Source organism: Globicephala melas, chromosome 6 (assembly GCF_963455315.2).
Source record: "Globicephala melas chromosome 6, mGloMel1.2, whole genome shotgun sequence".
In the NCBI taxonomy this organism is placed as follows: Eukaryota; Metazoa; Chordata; class Mammalia; order Artiodactyla; family Delphinidae; genus Globicephala; species Globicephala melas.
This window is the reverse complement of record NC_083319.1, coordinates 96,266,022-96,288,447: the sequence shown is the minus strand read 5'-3', so window position 1 is coordinate 96,288,447 and position 22,426 is coordinate 96,266,022. Positions and strand designations below refer to the sequence as shown.

Here is a 22,426-nt window from a genome sequence, read left to right as displayed (position 1 = left end):
ACTATATCTTATGAGGCAGATTCAACATGTATTTTGACAGATTTTTTATACGCCTCAAGTGACTAAATTATAATATAGATAGGTAGCCAACTGAGTAAAGCAAAACCACTTAAAAATAATGTACTTTGTAACAGTTCTGAGATTTTAACTAAAATCTTAAATGATAATAAACTTAAGCTCAATTCAAGAGGTTTAATAGAGATAGATAAAATTCAGGAATTGCTTTTGGAAGTCCGAAATGTTAAGCTTCCCATATCCCTCTGCAGCCTGTTATTGTACAGTCCCAGGAGCTAATTTTTAAAGATTTGTTGAAAAACGAGCTTAAAAACCAAGAGTAGGTGGCAGAGAGCACATGTGCCTTCAAAGCCTAAAGTATTTGCTGGCCAGTCCTTTACAGAAGAAGTTTGCCATCCCCCAATCTGCAGAACCATCCAGTGATGATTGCTGTGCTTGGTTTCTGATTGTTAAGCAGTAAGAATGAGCTCACAACCAGACATTTTGTAATCTTTCTATGATTGAAAAATCGAAAACCCTATTTTATATAGGAAATCACAAATTTCATTTTTTTTTTGACTTTTGTGTTGTATAATTCAATACACTTTGTGGCTATTCTGGAATATATATTTTATAAGGTAAAGAATAGGTCAATACTTCAGATCCTGGTTATATATTTTTTGTATAATATTAAAGATTGGTTTCTATATAGACAGTCTTCCATAGCTTCAAATTCTACTTTGGCAAGCATTTTGCTTTGGCGTAATATAGTTTTGTTATTAAAAGACCATTTTCTTTCCATCCTCCCTCTCCCCCAACCCCAACCCAATTTGCATCCATTCCACATGTACAGTTTTATTTTCAGTTGATATTGATGTAGCACCTTCTAAGTATCACAAACTCTGCTGGATGCTGGGATAAAACATGGCCAGACATGGCCCAGCCTTCCTGGAGCTGATGGTTCTTCCCTCACTTTCTCACTTCTACTGTCGTGAAAAAACATATTGCACCTGTGATATCCTAGTGTCTTATTGTGGGTTGCTAGGAAACTACAGTGACAAGGAAATAGCTTACAGCCTAGGATGGAAGTAGGAGAAAGAAAGGCTCTTCTCTAGTGAAAATGTTTGAAAAGAATGCAAAATATCAAGGTAATCTAGGTATCGTATCATCATACAATACCCTTCACGTAAAATTTACACAGAGTCATTGGAAAGTAGCCAACAATGCTTCAAAAAATAGGCTACACTGTTAATCAAGAAGCCCTCCAGTCAAGCCCACACAATAAATAAGAATATGCATTATCACAAGATGATTTCTAACAGGAATGTTTAGATTGGAAAGTCAATTATAGGCCTCATCATAGAGAATCCATTTTATAAAATGTCATTTACTAACAAATGTTCATAAAGTAACCCGAATATCTGAAAACAAATTGGCAAGTCAGTAAATACAATTTTAAAAAATTAGCACTATTTTACTCAAACATGATTTGTAAAAGCAATAGATTAAAAAGTGTAAATTAAAAAAATATACTCATATTTTGGGATAGAGAGTATTTTGCTCAGTAGGTCATCAGCAGTGAGCTCTCCAAGTGTGGATGAGGGAGAGCCCCAGGTGGCCCCTCTTGAGTTTTTAATCTCCACTGAGTAGAGGCTTCCTTGACCCTCATATCATTGACCACGGAGTGACCTAGAGAAGCCAACTTTCAAATCTCAGAGGTCACTGGTAATGAATGCTAAGGTGACCTTGTTTCTATCGGTCCACTAGCATGAGATTTTAGCTATTGGACTGTTGTAAGAACAAATAAAATTGTATATGTCCATAAATAATATAAATAATCCACCATATTTATTTGAATGAAACCACCAAAATAATGCATTAAACTACCACTTAGCATCATACTTAACTTTTATAAGAAACCCTCATGAAAAATGTTCTTGTATGTAATTCAACTATTTAAATAATTGGGGTACTTGACACAGAAGCCACTTATTATGCACTGAAATAGGAAGTGATAGTTTCCCCTATTGTAAGAGTACAGAACCTACATTCTAAAAAAGAGTAGGAGGAAATGTGATACTTAGTTGAAAGTAGAAAGTGTTTTACCAATTTTACATGATTTTAATTTATAATCATTAGTTTTATTAACTGAGGCTATATTTCGATAACCACATCACTAACAATATTATTAAAGTAAACCCCACATATACTTGCCAGTTAGGGAAGGAAATCTATTTTACCAGTAGTGAGACTAAATTTGTGCTGATATATTTACAGCCTCTGGATCTGTTCCCACAAAGAGCCCTTCATAACACAGAGTAGTAGCTCAGAGAAAGGACTGTGGAATTGTCCTATAAGGTTTTGAATACTGGTTCTATAGTGGAAAACTTACTTAACCTCTCTGTGCCTCAGTTTCCTCAACTGTAAAAGGATAAAGAAGTCTCTCCCACACAGCACTAATATGATTACTAAACAACTTAATATCTATACAGTGTGTAGAGCAGTGCCTGAAACATGGCAAGTCCACAATGGGCATTAGCTACATGATTATTGTTAGAGTAGTGGGCAAAGAAAAGGAGGTGCAACAACAGTTAAACTGCATTGATGACTTCTGCTTCTGACCAAGATGGAGTAACAGGGGCCAGATTTACGCTCTCACTTGAAGCAACCCCCCCCAAAAAAAAGAAGGAAATAACATAAACAATAGTTTTCAAGATATTTGACTTCAAGCAATAAAGGAGAGTGATGTTGCAGAGAAGAGAGACAGACAAGATAAGCCCTACAACTCCTTGGGGCACTGCATTAGAGAGTTTCCATCTCACAGAGCAGGAAGGAGAAACTGGGGCAAAGCCCAGCAGATTCCCTGAGTAGAGGAGACAGAGTCAAGAGCCTGGTAAGAACAAAGCACCTGAAGTCCATAGGCAGAGGTTGGAGAGGAAAGAGATGAACAGAGAGAACACTGGTGATCTGCAACACACCCCTCTTGAGCTTTCAGCAAAGCACTGATCAGTGCATGCAAGTAAGGAAACTCATCAAAGCTGGGAAAAGAACCATCTGAAAGGATTAATTGGGAAGTAGTGCTAACATGCACATGGGGTTGGGAATAGTGCCCATTCATATCATCCAGACTGGAAACCTCATAGTTCACTGTCCTTGGTTAGAGTACTCAGAAGGTTCTTACCTCAGTAGTGAGCCCTAGACTAAACACTGCTCTGGTGTGAGCGAACGAATTTTAAAAGCAAGAACTAAAAGGATCAAATCCCCTTCAATTCAATGTTTCCTGAACAAAGTTCAAGCATATAAGAATACAAAAATATCCAATAAACTAAAAATCAAAATGTCTGGCACTTAATCGAAAATTTCCAGGCATACAAAAAAGGTGGAAAGTATGACTCATATTGAGGAAAAAAATCAATTGAAACTTATACAGAATTGACACAGATTATTATTAGCAAAGAAGACAATAGGGTAGTTATTATAACAGCCATCCATATGTTCAAAAAGTCAAACAGGTACACAAAAGATACTAAAATTTGAAAATTCAATGTCTGAGATGAAAAAATACACTATATGGGATTACTGGCAGGTTAAACACTGCAGAAGAAGAAATCAGTGAACTTGAAGACAGCAATAGAAATATTCTAAGGAATTAAAAGGGAAAAATAATAATTTAAGAAAATAAATAAAACATCAGTGAGGTGTGTGACAAAACAAAATCAAGCAACCTAATATGTGCTTTAACTCATATATGTGGTAATTGAGTCCTTTAAGAAGAAGAGACGGGGGAGGTTAGAGAAAATATTTCAAGAAACAATGACTGAAACTTTCCAAATCTGATGAAAACTATACAACCACTGATCCAAATAGCCTAATGAACTCCAAACACAAGAAACAGAATAAAACAAAACCAAAGAACACCAGAAACAAATTGCTCAAAACCTTAAAAGCAGCTAGAGAAAAACAGATATGTCACACTCATAGAAACATAGACACAGATGGCTGTAAATTTCTCACCAGAAGAAAAGCAAGTGAAAAAACAGCAGAGCAGTATTTTGAAAGTACTAAATGGAAAAATGTCACCCTAGAATTCTATATTGAGTGAAAATAATTTACAAAAATGAAGGTGAAATAACAACTTTTTTCATACATACAAAATTTGAATGAATTTCTCACCAGCAGATCCAACTACAAGCAATATTAAAGGAAGTCTTTGAGGCAGAAGGAAAAGGATACATGGAAATATGGATTAATACAAAGGAATGAAGAATACCAGATTTACAAGGAAATTATCATGTAGATTTTAAATGTCTTTTAAAAATAATTGAAAGGGTGAGACTTCTAAATGGCTGAGTGAGAAGCCTGGCAAATCCTACCTCTCAAAAGCAATGATAAAACTTGAAAAAAAATGTTAAGGATAACAACTGAAGGACACTGGAAACTGACCACAGACATATAACAGATCTAGAAGCATATATTCAAGAAAATCTACTGAACCTCAATAAGGACAGTGGGAATCTGTGTTCTTTCAGCTAGAGGCTGCTCCACCTCCAGCCCCTCGGCACTGAACTTCTACTGTGCTTCTAGGGCTGCGGAGCCAAGCACATGGAAAATTCCTTCACAAGGGACATTGTCAACAACAGCTATTTCCGTGACAAGCAATAAGGGAAGGCCAACATTGCAGCCAGCCTGAGAGTTCAATGCTGTTGGTGGTAAAGCACTGATAGGCTGACCAGCCAGACACTTAACAAATTTAGAGGAATTTGGAGGAATCAAATTTGTACCAGCGGTCAGGGAACACATCCCTGAGGAAGAGATATTTAAGCGGAGACCTGAATGATGGGATGTGGACAGACAGGTGAAAAACTTGGGAAGAAATATTTCAAGCCAAGTAAACCACTTACACAAAGAAAAGAGTTTGCTGGGGAGTCTTGAGTTGCATTATGTGGGTGAGTTGAGTTGGAGAGATTTGAAACGACTTAGGGTATAATTTGGAGATAGCATATTCATAATTTGATATTCTTTAGATGTGTAGGGACACATGTGTCAAAGGTGACTCCCATGTGTCTAGTGTAAGTTCCTGTGAATGATGGAATCATTAGCCAAGACAAGGAAAACTAGAAGAAGAATAGGTTAAGGGGTGGGGTGAGTCAGGTCAAGAAAGAAATTTGAAACTCATTAAGTTTTATGTACTTGTGAAAGAACAATGTTCCTGATAAGAGATTGATTCCGTTTTCTTAATAATTGGTCCTATTGTCCAACTCTGAGGTTTTTCAAACATCACAGGTCATTTCAGGAATAAAATTCTGGTAGCAAATTATAACATTTTAAGTGCCTAGAAGTTATTCCTTTAGACTAATTTAGTTACTATAACCCACTTTGTTTTGCTGCACTTTATTAGATGTGTATTGGTATGTCTTTCAATATTTACTTTCAGCAAAAGCCTTAGATGTATCCCTTTAGATGCAATAATTTGGGAGGTGATTAAAAATAAATCAGTGAGTAATTGTGTAATAACTTTAATTGAAATTAAATAAATTAACATAGCACTAAACAAATGTCTATTACATATAAAAATATGAGAGGCTGTTCTGTTTCATATGATTTTAGGGTTAATATTATTTTAACTTTAATATTTTTCTACTTAATATCAGATAAAACCATAAGGCTATATTATCAAAGTTTAGCAAAATTTATCGTTTTTACCCTTAGATAAAAATCTATCTTCTATTTATACTTGAACATAAATTGAGAATGAGAAACCTGTGCCGAAGTTTAGCTGGTCTACAAAACATAGACATTTCCCCTCACCTGCACTGGCTTCCTAGCACCTGGAGGACAGAAATTGTGCCTTACTCATTTTATTCAGCTGGGGGCCTTGAATGGGGTAAAAGTTCTGTAAACATGTATTGAATTGAACTGACACTTTTTCTAATTGAGTTTGAGTATTTTCTACTGTTGCCATAATTGGAATGGATGATACAGATCAGCGTTCTCTCATATGACTAAAGACCATTATTAACTTCCAGAGTTTTTCTTTGTCATGGTGACTATGTCTCCTTTCATCCTATGTTCTTCTGTTCCTATTAATGCATTTTCTAAACTGAAATCTACTTAGAGCAGAACCAGTACTGAACAGAAGGAAGTTCCATATGCAGACTTTTCTCTTGATATTCTCCCTAAATATTTCAAAATACACATTATTTTTATAGAATGTTAACAACAGGTTTATAAATATTGACACATGTTGATGTTATATAAAACCTACATGTTTTTCACTGCAACAGTCTATGTATTCTTTTTTTTTTATTGGAGTATAATTGCTTTACAAAGTTGTGTTAGTTTCTGCTGTACAATGAAGGGAATCAGCTATATGTATACATATATCCCCTCCCTCTTGGACCTCCCTCCCCACCCCCATCCAATCCATCTAGGTCATCACAGAGCACCGAGCTGAGCTCCCTGTGCTATACAGCAGGTTTCCACTATCTATCTATTTTACACATGGTAGTGTATTTATGTCAAACCTAATCTCCCAGTTCATCCCACCCTCACTTTCCCTCCCTGTGTCCACACATCTGTTCTCTACGTCTGTGTGTCTATTCTTGCTCTGCAAAGAGGTTCATCTGTACCACTTTTCTAGATTCCACATATATGCATTAATATGCGATATTTGTTTTTCTCTTTCTTACTTACTTCACTCTGTATGACAGAGTCTAGGTCCATCCACATCTCTACAAATGACCCAATTCCATTCCTTTTTATGACTGAGTAATATTCCATTGTATATATGTACCACATCTTCTTTATCCATTCATCTGTCAGTGGACATTTAGGTTGTTTCCATGTCCTGGCTATTGTAAATAGTGCTGCAATGAACACTGGGGTACATGTGACTTTTTGAATTATGGTTTTCTCAGGGTATATGCCCAGTAGTGGGATTGCTGTATCATATGGCAGTTCTATTTTTAGTTTTTTAAGGAACCTCCATACTGTTCTCCACAGTGGCTGTATCAATTTACATTCCCACCAACAGTACAAGAGGGTTCCCTTCTCTCCACACTGTCTCCAGCATTTATTGTTTGTAGATTTTTTGATGATGGCCATTCTGACCAGTGTGAAGCGATACATTATTGTAGTTTTGATTTGCATTTCTCTAATTATTAGTGATGTTGAACATCTTTTCATGTGCCTCTTGGCCATCTGTAAGACTTCCTTGGAGAAATGTTGAATTCTTCCGCCCATTTTTGGATTAGGTTGTTTGTTTTTTTTTTGATATTGAGCTGCCTGGGCTGTTTGTATATTTTGGAGATTAATCCTTTGTCTGTTACTTAGTTTGCAAATATTTTCTCCCATTCTGAGGGTTGTCTTTTCATCTTGTTTATGGTTTCATTTGCTGTGCAAAAGCTTTTAAGTTTAATTAGGCCCCATTTGCTCATTTTTGTTTTTATTTTCATTACTCTAGGATGTGGGTCAAAAAAGATCTTGCTGTGATTTATGTATTCTTTTAAATAAACACAAGATTTTAAAACAAGCAATTATATGTTCTATTCCCTCTTAACCAATTTGATTTTCAATGCCTGATTTGACACAGGACTACAGTGCCACATGGATGACTTGTAGATCCCCATGGGGCTTACCATTCTGTGCCTATCTAGTCCAGGTTTCTAATAATTTATGCGCTCTTTCTCTCCTTTCTTCCCTATTCCTTTCCTGTCTTCCTTCCTTCCCTCTCTTATTCAAACAACAAACACAATGATAAACATAAAACTACATTACAGTAGTGGGGCTAATACAACACAATATGACAAGGAACACTTGAGAATGACACAGAGCATGAACATGGGGAGACAAAGTAGATGACAGAAAAGAAGGGACAGAAGAGACCCAAAAGATGACTAACAACCTCGTTAAAGAAATGAGGGTAGAACTGGGGATGATTATCCAGATGTGTGGGGCTTCAGATACCTGTGTCAAGGATGTCAACTTGGAATTGGTCAGACAGTATGTAAATGTTGTTGAAAACTTAAGAAAGTGGATGAAAACTCAAAAAGAAACCCTTTTAGAGTGGAATACGAAGCCTAGAATAAGTACATAGGGAATGCTGACACTGGATGGAGGGGACTGCTAGAGAGAGGCAGGACAAGGGAAAGGGAGGAACCCCATGCCAGACACTAGCCTTGGTATACAGGTCAGCAGGGACTCTAAGAAGACCCCATGCACTCCATTTCTACTCTAGAAATGGGGGAAGGGTTTTTCAGTTAGTGAAAATATATATGCCAAGCCAAGAAGCCATGAAAATCTGCAATTTTTACAGGAATAGTAAATATCATTGTAAATGGAATGTTAAAAGATGAAACTGAAGAGAAGTTGCATATAAGAGACATTAAACGCCAAGATAAGCAATTTGGACATTCTCTCACTATCAACAGAACAGTGGAAATACACATCAAAAAAGATAATAAATATCACTTTGAGCTGTAAACCATATCACACTAAATTACTGCCAAAAATAAAAATGCAAAGTGCTACACTTGAGTAATTATTAATAATAAGAATGAAGACAAAACAGAGCCACTACTATTGAGGAATGTATTTTGTGTTGTTTTACAAATAGTGGTGATTATTTTCTGTTTGCATTTTTATGCTAGGAGTCCCTTATGCCCAACAGCTCGTGTTTGCTGAATTTAGGATGCACGCAGGTTCCATGACAGCTGCACAGCCAACTGGCCCTTCAGGGGACCGGACACGCAGCTTTGATCTTCCTGGTACCGACCTCTAACCCAAGAAAGTAGAGTAATATCTCCTCACGAAGAACGTCAAGTTAACGGCAAATCCCCATCAAAGAGCATGTTCTGCTTTGAAGTCAGTAAACCTCAAGTTGTTTCCAGAGTAATGGGAGAAGGAGATGTTAATTTCATGGGATCAAAGAGAAACTCTAAATATCAGGTGTCCTAGCCATTGCAGCAGTGAGCACACCAACAGATCCCAGAAACAGAAGGATGAAGGTTAATGATCAATGGAAAGAGGGAAAATAGATTCACAGCAATGCAACACCATCTATGCTAAATGTTCCATGGACTCATAAATACTAGAGAGCAGAGGTGGGGTTAGGAAGCAGAGCCAAAGTGGAACAGGTCATTAGGAAGGGGTATGAAACAGAGGCTGAAGGTGACCCTTGAGTATGGGATGGGTGGCTTGGTGAGACTCACCTCCAGAACCACCCATTGTCTGTTGGGTTACCAAAGTGGAAATGATATCACTGCTATTCAACAACATGTCCACCCCCATCCCTGTACCATGAGAACACTAAATTCTTGCTCCCACAATTTATATATGCTGTTTCTTCCTACAAGCACCATCTCTGCCTCCTGTCTCACTGCCCATGCCCTCTACTTTGAAAACTGACTGCTGGAAATGTTCCTTTTCCCACCCAACTGACTGAATACTCTATTCCCCATGCCCCATGGTCATGTTACAACATTTTATATTTGTTTTGTACAATTTTATGACTTCTCATAAAATCCTGACAAAGAAATAAATAATTTTAGAAGCGTCCCCCACATCCAATACAGTTCTCTGCAAATAAATAAATTCATATATGACAAGTGAGGGAATAAAGAAATCAATGTCTGAATAGTATGGTAGTTATGAAAACAAAATTAGGAAAAAAGACAGTTTTAAATCTTAGATTCAATACGTAATAGCTCCAGGAAACTTCTTAATTTCTTCAAGGTTCAGTTTCTTCTTTCTCTGAAGCAGTGAGATTACTACTATACTGAATTCATTTGGTTGGTGTGGGAGATGAATGAGAAAATGTCTGTAGGAGGTAGGATCTGACACATTAAATATCCTGTATACGGTAGATCTTATGGTTACACTTTTCTGCAAAGTTAATGCTCTGATCAGGTACAGAATGAGGCGTGACCAAAACCCCAAGATGTTCCCATCCAATATATTCTTTGGATTATTCTCCAGCTTTCTAGAATATTGTTTTTTAAATTAATATTTTCATTTTGTGTTAATTTAAGAAATACCAATATATTCTGGACCTTCAAAATGGCAGCTGTAGAGTTGATCCCCTATATATTTCACTGAATGCTTTTATGCCCATGTTTATGCTCACATTGGCTGCCAGCTCTTTTATTTTTATCATCAGTGGGGAAGAGGGAAGACATAATACATAAATGATGTTCAAAAGAAGGTTCCACAGTGATGCAAGTAGAGGGAAAAGTGAGTCATCATGGGGAACAAGGAACACGAGGACACCTGCACTCACCTGAATTCCCACAGGAGGATCATCCCAGTGTCAGAAGACAGCACCATCAATCACAATAAGTAACTGTTCTTGATTTGAACTTTGTTCATTTTATGAACTGCCTGCTATGAAACAGATATTCTGCTAAGCTCTGCGAAGCTAAGATTCTAAGGCTCATTTCAGGTCCTCCTCTGAATTCAACCTTAAAATAACTATAATATTATCAAGGCTTTCCATAAACCCAGTTCTACACGCACAGGTATTTAAAAGGTTGAAGAAGTCAAGTTCAGTTTTCAATTTGGTGTTTAGAACACATCACTCTGTCGTCGATTTCCATCAGGGAATAAACACCACTTACTGTATGCACATCCGTACACTTCAATCCTCATCCCAATCCTGCCCTTGGGATTCCAGGTTAAGGGGAGGAAGCGCAGGAATCTGGCTTCGAAGGGAGGCTGGAGTCTGTAGTGCACCACGCTGTCTGCATTTGTGTTTCCTGGAAAACCCTGGGAGAAAATGGAGAAAGGCGTCAATGTGTCTGCAGAATATCGTCTTCCTGTTGTCACTGCACATGCTAATGAGCAATCAATGGTTCATTCTGTTAATATGCAAATGATGCTTGCTTTTGAGAAACTCTGCTAACATTTAAGAGGGATGTGACAACCTCTCTTCAATGCCTGGATTAGTGACCATCATCTAAATTTTCCTTATTTGTAGGGTAGTTTAAGTTTCAATGGCAAAATTAAAGCAGCTGTAAACCTGCTACTTTTGAAGGCTTGCTTTTAGAAAGTTACTCATCCCCTAAATCATTTCCTAGCCTCCAAGCAGTCAAGACACTCACAAGCAACCTCACAGCCAGGACAATCAAGCACAATGGTAACCTGCAGGTTTTGCGAGAAGAATCCTAGATCCAAAAATTTGAGTGCTGGGGGGAACCTGATCAGTGTTCTAGTTCAAAACCCGTAACTTATAAATGCAAAACTCAAGCCTGAGAAAATGAAAAGATTCTGTGGAGGCAGGACAGCTATTATCCAGCATGGCCAGGACAAGATCCTGGAGCTTCGGATTTCAATCCCTGTGTTCATTGCGTGTTGTCAGGCTGCCCCAAGTCATCAGCATTTAGGGGGTGCTTGGGAGAAACACATCAATGCCACCTGCTACAAGACAGAGGTGTGCTTTCTTAGCCACAGTCATCTGGCTTCATGATAGAAGGGGTCAGCATGAGAGCAAAGGAACTTGTTATAAGGAGTGTGACTTCTTTTTCATGGTGTTCTTTTTAATGTAAGTATCAGCAAGAAGGGAAAACAAAGAATGCATGATGTTGTTGTACATATAGCATCTTAACAGAAAACATTGCCCCATCTAAGACCTGACCAGTTTAAGCTCTGAAAACAGAGTAAGGGCTCTCAGGTATGGGTCTCTTCTGAAATCTACTGTCAAATGTAAAAACTATCTAAATTTCACCAATTTTTTGGAACCCACAGTGAAAACATAAAATGTTTATTTTGGGATGGGTCACCTTCAAGTCCTGCACTCTTTGATTTCATAAATTTTTATTATCCAGAAGTCAAAGGTGTTCACATAATAGTTCTCCATTTAATAGTAATAAAATGAGGGAACAAAAGGGGTCGGTGCTTTCTCATGCTCACTTGCACTAGAGGGACAAACCCACCTACCTGCCATGCAGTTAACACAAACAGCCAGATATAATTACGCAGCCCAGGAACAAGACTCTTTAGTTCTACCAAAAATGATGCTTGCCTAGTTATTTAGCTTTGTGAAATGCTGAGCCAGGTTTAACAACCAGACCAAACAAAGCCAGTAATCAAGTTTGTGAATCATGACCCCCCGGGAGATTTCCTTGGTATAAATAGATGGAACTAAAAAAACCCAGAAAACTCAAATGTAATGAGAGTGCATGTCCCAGACATTATAAAGAAAATGGTTAGATTATAAGCCTATAAAATTCCTTACACTAACTCATCAAAATTCCAGGATAGAGAGTCTTGTTCCTACTTTACACATGAAAATGCTGACTTCCCCAAGGTCACAGAGGTAACAAGATGGAGAAGAATTTTGTGGAAGCTGGTTGCCACAGGTTAACTCTGCATAGGACTGCCTAGGCCACTGTTGAAACTCTGAACCTAGAGTAGGGCTGCTGAGGAAGCACTGGTGGCTCTTCGCTTCCATGGAGGACTTTTCTTCCTGTTCCTATGAGCTTCATTTTTTCACTTGTTAGAACAAAGCAAGAGTGGGCCTTTGTTCCCAACATTCTATGCTCAGCCTGCACATTTATGTCTGTTCTAGAAACACCAAAGCAAAATTATATAATCCAAATAATAGATTATGCCACATTTTTAAAAGACAAACATTAGCTTAGTAAAAACTATGAGATTATTTCAGCAATAAGCCCCAAATGTCTGAGTGGCATGCTAGTAGAGATCCCTTCTACTCCAAACTCATTTCATTTAAATTTCTGTATCTTTAAAGAAATGTATCATTTATTTATATTCAAAGGAACTATTGATGGTTCTATATAGGACAAAAATAATGTAATTTCTTGAAATTAGAATTAATTAAGATAATCACACAGGTATACATGTATGTATACATAGGTACATACATTTCAAATATTTGATTGTGATTAAAATCACATATAATGAATGTTTTGTGTGCAGATCTCAGAAGTTGTAAAGAGTGTGTTCTTAATCTCCTCTATTCGTATACTATTAACATCGATTATTCTCACCTGAAATATTTCTTGAAGCGTACTCTGTCTCAGAAAACAAAGAGTATTCTGTATTAAATTTCATTAAAACAAAAAGAGAAATTCCTTTTGCTGTAGGGCATTGTCATCACACCAAGCTGAAGTACAGTTTTCAGAGTTTGTATTCAATAAACAAAATACTTCAGAAAGAAGTAATAATATACAAGGAAAATAAAACAATTTAAGTAGCACTCCTAGGAAATAATTTCATTATGTAGTTTATCTTGAGGTTTACAAGTTTTGTCAGCTACTAAAATAAATATCAATTTTACTTCTTACCTTGAATTACAACCTTAGAATTGCAGCAAATGTAGGAGGCAATGTTCCTCTCCTGACTGTTTATCTGGATGTCTTGGACATTGAACCTTGGATTCAAGACGGGATGCAGAGTCTGACAGATGAGCTCTCTCTACCAAATGCACCAGTAATAACCAAAACACCAGCCACAGCCACAATCACAGCATCCACCCCTCCTGGAGCATTTACCTCCAGGTGCGCAGTGGGTGGGTTACATTTCAGACATTATCTCACTTAATTAGTACTCATCTTTAAAGTAGGTTTTACCAAACTGGTTTTGTACACAAGGGAACTGTGACTTGCAGCAGATATTACCAGCTTAAGGCCACGCCCTAGGCAGTGGTGGAGATGGGAAAATGCTGCTTATACCCACATCACCCTGGGGTCCAGTGTAAAGACAGGGAGTGGACATTCTTGAATTCTTCTTTGGAGCACAGAGGCAGTGAAAAGAGCTTACCTGATATTGGCACAACGATTGTGAACACTTGAAAGAAAAGATGATGTAGGTCAAAGATTTCACTTTCATTGAACAAGAGAAATGAGTGAGTGCCTCCATGGTGGTGTTTCATTCATTAACCAAGAAGTTTGTTTTAACGCGTGAAAAAATGAAGCTCGTAGGAACAGGAAGAAAAGTCCTCCATGGAAGCGAAGAGCCACCAGCGCTTCCTCAGCAGCCCTACTCTAGGTTCAGAGTTTCAACAGTGGCCTAGGCAGTCCTATGCAGAGTTAACCTGTGGCAACCAGCTTCCACAAAATCCTTCTCCATCTTGTTACCTCTGTGACCTTGGGTAAGTCAGCATTTTCATGTGTAAAGTAGGAACAAGACTCTCTATCCTGGAATTTTGATGAGTTAGTGTAAGGAATTTTATAGGCTTATAATCTAACCATTTCCTTTATAGCATTCCTCTGTTAGCTATTACAGAATTAAAAAAGCAAACCAACAAAACTCTTTCCACTATTGATCACCAGAACCACTTTAGCTTGATGTAGACTCAATAGTCAATAGCTTAAGGACATCCCAACTGAACGTTTTATCCACTATTAAGAACAAACATTGTTTGATAAAGTTTTCAGTTTCTACAAGCATGTTTTTTTTTTTTTTTTGCGGTACACGGGCCTTTCACTGCTGTGGCCGCTCCCATTGTGGAGCACAGGCTCCGGACACGCAGGCTCAGCGGCCATGGCTCACGGGCCCAGCCGCTCCACGGCATGTGGGATCCTTCCGGACCGGGGCACGAACCCATGTCCCCCACATCGGCAGGTGGACTCCCAACCACTGCGCCACCAGGGAAGCCCTACAAGCATGTTTTTTAGCTACGTGCGAAAGTGACTAGAGTCTGTGGCTTGTGTTCCACTCACATGCTATAAACGTATTTCCAAAATAATTTATTTAGAAATTGATGATGCTGGGCTTCCCTGGTGGCGCAGTGGTTGAGAATCTGCCTGTCAATGCAGGAGACACGGGTTCGAGCCCTGGTCTGGGGAGATCCCACATGCCGCGGAGCAACGAAGTCCGTGAGCCACAACTGCTGAGCCTGCGCGTCTGGAGCCTGTGCTCCACAGCAAGAGAGGCCGCGATAGTCAGAGGCCCGCGCGCCACGATGAAGAGCGGCCCCCACTTGCCGCAACTAGAGAAAGCCCTCGCACAGAAACGAAGACCCAACACAGCCACAAATAAATAAATAAATAGCAAATTAGCATCATACTTAATTCTGAATATTAAAAAAAAAAAAGAAATTGAGGATGCTTCTGAAAAGCTGCCAAGTCCTCATTTAGCTTGTTTAGCAATCACATCAGTGGCATCTAAACAATCATGAGAAAGGATCGGTACGAGGCTCGTGTAGGGCCATGGTTTCTAGTGTAATGTTGAGTCATCACAATGCTGTACTGAACGACCTTCAGGATGCCTATAATGCATTTATCAGTTTAAGGTTGAAGTATTTGTGACTTAAGAAAGACTTTTACATCAATTCTTCACTTCAAAATGTGAGAGGCACTGCTTATAGCAATAGGTCTCAATGCATTAAAAATAAATGAGGATTGTCTCTACTCTCTGTCACCAGGAAATCAGGGATTCATAATTCAAGCACACTGTTAAGAGTATTTTACCACCTCTGAGGTAAGGGGTAGGATGTTGTTGGGATTCAAAAGGCACACAGAAATCCCCAAGTTCTAATTCTGGCCTTTTTAATTGCTGGACCGTGAAGATCTTAGACAAAACATTTTACCTTCCCAACTCTCAGCTTCTTCATGAGTAATGTGGGAACAGTAATAAGTATTATTGTTAAAAATAGTAATACTCTGTTCCTGTTATTTCCAGAGGTTCACAGACCATGAAAAAGTATACTAAAATTACTTCCTATAATCAGACAATGAAAAAGTTGTACTAAATTGCTTTAAAGCAAATGGTCTTGTTAATTATTTTTAATATTTTCTTGAACTGCAAAATACTACAACATTTATACATGAATAAAATTGAGGAAAGTATCCTTTCACTTTAGTTTTATCGAGTGAACTAAAAATTCAGTAACACGGTTTGTGATGCCAAATATGTGACCTTGTTACAGGGAAGAATCAAATCTGACTACATGTTGAATCTGCTTCTTTTATTTTAACCTTTGCTTCCTGTTGCTTTTGTTCACTAAAAGGATATTGTCTATACATAATGGCCTGCCTCGGGGAACCCTGCCCCTCTGCCTGAATGTTAAACCAAAGTGCCTTTGTTCAGGGAAACATCTGGACTCTGTCCACCTGTGGATGGCTGCAAGAAAGAAGAAATTAACACATCCCCTCCCCGAGGCCGGCCATTCCAGGGGATATTTGCAGAACTTATGGCCTTTTTACTTTACTTCCTCATCTCCTCCCCCTCTCTGTGCTATAAAAGAAACTGGCATCCAAACCCCGGTAAGATGGTTATTTTGAGACCTTAGTCTGCCATCTTCTCTGTCTGCTGGCTTTCCGAATAAAGTCGTATTCTTTCCCTCAATACGTCATCTCTGATTTATTGGCCTGGTGTGCAGTGAGCAGAACGAACTTGGACTCGGTAACAACCTCAGTTTATCCAGATGCGGGTGCTTTGTACCAGGTGAACACTAAAGTTTTCCCTTGTGTAGATAAGTTTACCTCAACACGTTCCAGAAGGTAAAAGAATAATCTCTCCTTCGGCTTGATTAATGTAAGCAAACATCTACCTAAAGTGCACTTAAAATATTTGCTTTCCAGACATTTATGTAATATATTCTGCCATGAAAATCTCAAGTTGTGGTCAATGTGTTGGAAAAAGTATGCACTTAACCAGTATTTCCAGTTTTGGTTTATGGCCTCTTGGTGGAAGCAAGTCATGAGAGTCAAAAGCAGAGACAACCATCTCTGTGTGTCCCACCACCTTCTCCTACAGCAAGAGGGAACCCACCTGCCCCATGGCTGAGCACAACTACACCACACAGGAACTCATAGCGCCTGGCCCTGAAATAATCCAAAACCCAGGGCCAATGCAGATATGTGAAACTGGGTCCTAAATGCTGCTTTTAATTGACATGCTTTTGTTATCTGTATTGTTTAGACAGCTGCAACGTAAGAAATATTATTAAAATCAAGTATTTTTCAAACACGTTGCTAAAGTTATAGGCTTTTACTTTTTTTTTTTTCCCTCCTGCTTGAAATATTATTAATCTAGGATGGAAGACAGCTCACCCTTCCTATGCAGCAAAAGTACAGCTCAAGTTTCTCAATACTCTTTCCTTCCCAATCTTTCTAAATGATCAGGAAGAAAACATTTTAGAAGACATATGGGAACATATCTTTTGCTGGCAAAGATGTTGAAAACAGAGAAAAAGTCAGAAAAAAGTTACGTCCGATGACATCAAGACCATATTTTGAAATTGTTACCGACCAGGGTTCTTGGCGTCCTTAAACTATAAAAATTGATCAAAGGCCAGACAAGAAATTCAGGCAAGGCTTTATTGGGGCCCCTGCTGCAGCAAGGCAGAGCACGAACAAATAACAGGTTCCTTTGTTTGCTTGCTCCCTAAGGGGGGGCGAGTTTGTTCCTTATATGGCAGTGGTCCCCAAACCTTTTCGGCACCAGGGACCAGTTTCATGGAAGACCATTTTACCATGGGCCGGCAGGGGGTGGGGTGGGGGGATGTTTCAGGCGGTAATGTGAGTGATGGGGGGCAGCAGATGAAGCTTTACTTGCTCCTCTGCCACTCACCTCCTGCTGTGCAGCCTGATTCCTAACAGGCTGCGGCCTGGGGGGGGGACCCCTCTTATATGGCATGAGGGTAGGGGTGTGTCCAGGGGTCAGGCCAGAAGGGTGGCTTAGGTGGTTTGCCCTGTGGGACTCGAGGGACATTGTTCCAGCTAATGATTAAGAACTCTCCAGACAATAGGGGCTTCTTAGACAATGGGTGAATTTCCAGGATGTCCGGCCCCCTTCCGAGAAGGAGGGAGATAACAAAATGTAAAAAAGGTGTCTGTCAAAGACCAATCAGCCAGCTGGGGAGAAGGAGGGAGATAACAAAATGTAAAAAAGGTGTCTGTCAAAGACCAATCAGGCAGCTGGGGACAAGTTCCCTCTCTGGTCCGAGCCTAAGCCGGGACCAATCAGCAGGAGAACACAACCAAATCTATAATTTACATACGGGGAAGTGGGAACCTATAAAACTGACATATTCGCGCCCAAAAGGGTTCCTTCTTCGACCTCCTGCGTGAGGACCAAGGAACCCCGGTGCACCGGCCTTCAATAAACCTCTTGCGTTTTGCATCGACTTCCGACTCTTGTTGTTTCCTGGGCGAGTCGAAACTCCGAGGAGACCGCGCAGGTCTAACATTTGGGGGCTCGTCCGGGATTCCACTCGCCCCGGACCACAAGAACATCGGGAGTTGGAGGTACCAGGTAAGCTCGAGCTTGATTGTCTGTTTGTTCCTTGTTCTTTGTGGGCCATTATCGGAGGAAAGCCGTAAGAATCGGCTTATTATGGAATCTGTATCGGACCTCTGGCTAGGCAGACGTGCTAATAGCCGGCGTCCATGAGCCCTAGGGGACGCCCTGGTGGCTCATCTGGAAGGAGAGGCAAACTCTGTCTCCCCTTCACTCGGTTTCGGCAGTTCCCTTGGTGATAACTGCCATCTGAAGAAGTTTCGGTTTTGAAGCGAGCTCGCGGTGGCCCATACGTATATGTGTTTCGTGGAGTTTTAACTGTTTCTGTATTGTGGTCTATTCTTCTTCTCTGACAGACGACAATGGGACAAACTATGACGACTCCTCTTTCCCTTACCCTAAGCTATTGGACCGAAGTTCGGGCCAGAGCCCATAATTTTTCGGTAGAGGTAAAGAAAGGAAAGTGGCAGACTTTGTGCCTCTGAATGGCCAACATTTCAGATAGGATGGCCCCCCGAAGGATCCTTTTTATTAGACAAGATTAAGCTGCTGAAGTCTAAGATATTTAATATAGATCCCCACGGACATCCAGACCAAGTACCATATGTCTTGGTCTGGGAAGATTTAATTCTCTCCCCACCTCCGTGGGTCCGGCCCTTTGTTTCCTCAACGGGTACGTCCGCGCATACATCAGCAGCGTCAGAGATATTAGCCTTAAAGAAAAACCCCAACACGGAGAAGCTACCCGACGCCCCGGATCTACCGAAGGCGATTTATCCTGACCCGCAGTCCGATTTGCTTCTTTTGGATTCCCCACCCCCTTATCCTCCGGCCCCGAATCCCCTACCACCTAGAGGACCCCCAGCTCCACTGCCCTCGGCACCAAGGGAACCATCCATGATGGAAGAAGAAAGGGGTCCCTCAGTGGGCACTAGGAGCCGGAGGGCTATCTCCCCGGACTCCACTGCCCTACCTCTTAGAGAATATGGCCCCTCCGATGGCCAAGGGAATAGACCTCTCCAATATTGGCCCTTTTCCTCTGCAGATCTTTATAATTGGAAAATGCATAACCCAACTTTTTCCGAAAATCCACAGGCCCTTACCGCTTTAATAGAATCTCTTGTTTTCTCCCACCAGCCCACATGGGATGATTGTCAGCAGCTGCTCCAGACTCTCCTAACAACTGAGGAGAGGCAACGGGTTCTTTTAGAAGCCAGAAAAAATGTATTAGGCGCCAATGGGCAACCTACCCAGCTGCCTAACGAGATTGATGCTGGTTTCCCACTCGTCAGGCCAAACTGGGATTTCAATGCCCCGGAAGGTAGGGAGCGCCTGAAAATGTATCGCCAGGCTCTGGTGGCGGGTCTCCATGGAGCGGCCAGACGGCCCACTAATTTGGCTAAGGTAAGGGAAGTAACTCAGGGGCCCCAGGAATCGCCAACTGTGTTCCTAGAACGTTTAATGGAAGCCTTTAGAAGCTTTACCCCGTATGATCCAACTTCGGAGGGACATAGGGCTACTATAGCAATGGCTTTCATAGATCAAGCGGCCCCTGATATTAAGAAGAAATTACAGAGGCTAGATGGCTTGCAGGGATTTTCGCTTCAGGAGTTAGTAAAAGAGGCAGATAAAGTATATAACAAAAGAGAAACAGAGGAAGAGAAGGAAGAAAGAAAGCAGAAAGAGCAGGAAGCCCGTGAAATAAGACGGGATAAGAGACAGGAGAGGAATTTAAGTAAGATACTGGCCACTGTGGTTGGAGGAAGAAATATAGGGGATAGAAATAGGCAGGAAGGGCGAACGGCAGACAGAAGGCGGCCATTAGACAAGGACCAATGTGCCTACTGTAAAGAAAAAGGACATTGGGCGAGAGAATGCCCTAAGAAAAAGAATGGAGGAAGGCCAACCAAAAACAAAATCTTAACATTGAAAGAAGAAGACTAGGAAAGTCAGGGCTCGAACCCTCTCCCCGAGCCCTGGGTAACTCTTAAAGTGGAGGGGGAACCTGTTCAATTTTTGGTAGATACCGGAGCCCAGCACTCCGTCCTTCTCCACTCAAAAGGTCCTATCTCAGCTAAAAGGTCATGGGTACAAGGAGCCACTGGGAATAAACAATATTCATGGACCACACGAAGGACAGTAGATCTTGGGATTGGACGAGTAACCCATTCATTTTTGATTATTCCGGAATGCCCCTATCCTTTGCTGGGAAGAGATTTACTCTCCAAAGTAGGGGCTCAAATCCACTTTCAGCCAGAAGGTCCCACCATAACTGATTATAAGGGAAGGTTACTTCAAATATTGACTATGAAATTAGAAGATGAATATAAATTATACGAGCAGCCTTCATCCTCACGAGTTAATGTTACTGATTGGGTAACTCGGTTCCCTCAAGCCTGGGCAGAAACTGCCTGAATGGGGATGGCCAAAAATCGGCCCCCGGTGCTAGTGGAACTCAAGGCAACTGCCACCCCAATAACAGTCCGTCAATACCCCATGAGTAGAGAAGCCAAAGACGGTATCCGTCCCCATATACAGAGGCTACTAGACTTGGGCATCTTAATAAGATGTCAATCAGCATGGAACACCCCTCTCCTGCCGGTAAAGAAACCAGGAACAAATGATTATCGGCCGGTGCAGGATCTACGAGAGGTAAACAAACGGGTGGCAGACCTCCACCCCACAGTTCCAAACCTTTACAACCTCCTGAGCACTCTTCCACCTCAACATACGTGGTATACTGTTTTGGACCTTAAAGATGCTTTTTTCTGTTTAAGACTCTCTCCCCTGAGCCAACCCTACTTTTCCTTCGAATGGAAAGATCCAACATCGGGAATGTCTGGTCAGCTGACATGGACACGGCTACCTCAGGGATTTAAGAACTCCCCGACCATCTTTGATGAAGCCCTCCATCAGGATTTGGCATTATATAGAGAATCAAATCCCCAGGTAACATTACTCCAATACGTTGATGATATTTTATTAGCTGCTGAGACCCAAGAAGATTGTATCAAGGTACTGAAAAACTGTTAACGGAACTTGGAACCCTGGGATATAGAGCCTCAGCCAAGAAAGCACAAATATGCCAACAACAGGTCAGTTACCTGGGGTATCTATTAAAAGGGGGGCAAAGATGGCTCACGGAGAGCAGAAAGGATACGGTGGCCCAAATTCCGGCTCCCAAAAACGCCAGGCAGGTTAGAGAATTTTTGGGGATGGCCGGATTCTGTAGACTATGGATTCCAGGGTTTGCTGAGCTGGCAGCCCCATTGTACCCCCTAACCAAAAACAGCACTCCTTTCGTTTGGGGCGATAAGGAACAACGGGCTTTTGACCAAATCAAACGAACTTTACTTTCAGCTCCAGCCCTAGGACTGCCAGATGTAACCAAACCTTTTCATTTATATGTGGCCGAAAATAAGGGCATTGCAAAAGGAGTATTGACTCAGAAATTGGGTCCCTGGAATCGCCCAGTTGCTTATTTGTCAAAAAAATTGGACCCTGTGGCATCAGGATGGCCCACCTGTTTAAAGATAATTGCTGCAGTGGCCGTTCTAGTCAAAGATGCTGACAAACTAACTTTAGGACAAAATCTAACGATAACAGCTCCTCATGCCCTGGAAAATGTAGTCCGTCAACCACCGGATAGGTGGCTAACTAATGCCAGGATGACCCATTACCAAACCCTGTTGCTAAACTCAGATCGCATCAAGTTTTCTCCAGCCACAGGACTCAATCCAGCCACCTTGCTACCTGATCCTGACTTGGAAGGCTCCACCATCATACATGATTGTCAGGAAGTACTAGCCGCAGCACACGGCAGTAGGCCAGATCTGATGGACCTGCCCCTCCCTGATGCTGATTTCACCTGGTTCACGGATGGGAGCAGTTTCCTGGAGGAAGGTAAGCGTCGAACTGGGGCAGCCGTGGTAGACGGAAAACAAGTCATATGGGCAGCGGCGCTACCACAAGGGACCTCAGCCCAACGAGCTGAATTAATTGCCCTGACGAGGGCATTAGAGATGGCAGAGAATAAAAAAGTAAACATCTACACAGACAGTAGATATGCATTTGCTACCGCTCATATCCACGGTGCCATTTACCAACAGAGAGGGCTACTAACTTCAGGTGGCAAAGAAATTAAAAACAAAGACGAAATCGTGGCTTTGTTGACTGCACTCATGCTTCCTACTAAAGTCAGTATCATCCACTGCCCTGGACATCAAAAAGG

At 40.8% G+C, this 22,426-nt stretch overlaps 1 protein-coding gene across 1 annotated transcript in view; it reads right to left on the bottom strand.

The window, feature by feature from the left end:
* LOC115840055 (contactin-associated protein-like 3) overlaps nt 1-22,426 on the bottom strand; it is a 197,738-nt gene that overhangs the window by 90,820 nt on the left and 84,492 nt on the right. The window contains exon 4 of the mRNA XM_030832476.2: nt 10,608-10,755. Within this exon, the coding sequence (XP_030688336.2) occupies nt 10,608-10,755 (148 nt within the window). The remainder of the gene's footprint in view (nt 1-10,607; nt 10,756-22,426) is intronic.